A 1,460-nucleotide genomic window follows, 5' to 3' on the forward strand; every position below is an offset into this window, starting at 1 on the left:
GTTTTGCAGATTCCACATTATTCTTTAGAGTTGCATAGTATTCCGTCGTGTGTATGTACTGTAGTTTGCTTATTCATTCTTCTGTTGATGGGCACCTAGGTTTCCATCTTTTTGCCATTGTAAATAGTGCTACAATGGACATAGGTGTGCAATATCAGTTCTTGTCCTGGCTCCCACTTCTTTGGGATATATAGCTTATATTGGGATTTCTGGGTCAAATGGTGTTTCTAATTCCAGCTTTTTAAGGAATCTAACAATGGCATGAATTTGCAGATGGACTAGGGTAGTAGCAGGGGCAGATTAACCAGTTAGCTTGGTATGCACCAGCTTGCGTTGAGCAAGGTCCACACAGGCTTCAGTGTGTTTACTTGCTAATCTGAGGTAAGCAATTTTGCCTGGGCTTCACCACACATCTCTGACATGGTGAGGAGCTCTGGTGGTGCAGTGGTTAAAGCACTTGACTGCTAACCAAAAGTTTGGTGGTTCAAACCTACCAGCTACTCCATGAAAGAAAGATGAGGCAACCTGCTTCTGCCAAGATTTACAGCCTTGGAAACCCTCTGGGGCAGTTCTACTCTGTCCTATAGGGTCAGAATTGACTCAGTGGCAGTAGGTTTGATTTGGTTTGACGTAGTGGGGGTCAGGTGAAATTATGCACTGGAAATTGGTGGGAAGTCACAATTGGACCTGTGCGTTCCTTGCTTATTGGGTAACCCAGGCCTGGACAGTAGTAGTGAACTCCCCAGCCCTGGAAGCATTCAAGCAGAGGTCCAGCAGGGAATAACTTCTAAGACCTCTCCCATCTCTGTGATGGCTTTCCTCACACCTGTGTCTCTGTCTGCCCGCAGCCCACAAACACAAGAAACAGGACATGCTGCAGCCCTGTGACACGGAGTACCCCGTGTTTGTGCACCAGACGGCCATCCGGGAGACCAATGGGATCATCGAGTGTGGGGCCTGCCACAAGTATGGCTCTGAGGGCAGCTCTGCCTGACCCCAGTCAAGTCACATTCTCCCCTCCCCTGGCAAGACAGATGTCTAGGAGGGCTTTGTAACCATCACACACTAGCCCTGCCAGAGGCCCTGCAGGCTACAACTCCGTTGGGGTGATGTTTGAAAGCAAGAATAGAATGAGACAAGAAACAAGTTCACATTCCCTTAGAAATCCAGACTGTGCTGCGATGAGAAGTTATGAAAGCTTGAGGAGGCTCTCGGGGTGGATGGGGCCGGAGAAGGGCCCTCAGCTGCCCTTCAGAGCACTGTCAGGTCGCAAGGGACATCTTACAACCAGGCCTGGCTCCTGCATGCAGAAGCCCCAGCCAGACTTTCTCCTGGCACTACACTATCAGAGCTCCCTACTGTAAAGCAAGGAGCTCTGGTAGCATAGTGGCTAAGGCACTTGACTGCTAACCAGAAGGCTGGCGGTTCAAACCCACCAGCCACTCCTCGGAAGGAAGGTT

The 1,460-nt window shown here is 49.8% G+C and overlaps 1 protein-coding gene across 1 annotated transcript in view; it reads left to right on the top strand.

The window, feature by feature from the left end:
- CACNA2D4 (calcium voltage-gated channel auxiliary subunit alpha2delta 4) overlaps nucleotides 1-1,460 on the top strand; it is a 162,810-nt gene that overhangs the window by 158,557 nt on the left and 2,793 nt on the right. The window contains exon 35 of the mRNA XM_007937030.2: nucleotides 849-966. Coding sequence (XP_007935221.2) covers nucleotides 849-966 — 118 coding nt within the window. The remainder of the gene's footprint in view (nucleotides 1-848; nucleotides 967-1,460) is intronic.

The sequence above is a fragment of the Orycteropus afer genome, unplaced genomic scaffold (assembly GCF_000298275.1).
Source record: "Orycteropus afer afer isolate SDZICR_OR568_19922 unplaced genomic scaffold, OryAfe1.0 scaffold00040, whole genome shotgun sequence".
Taxonomy (NCBI): Eukaryota; Metazoa; Chordata; class Mammalia; order Tubulidentata; family Orycteropodidae; genus Orycteropus; species Orycteropus afer.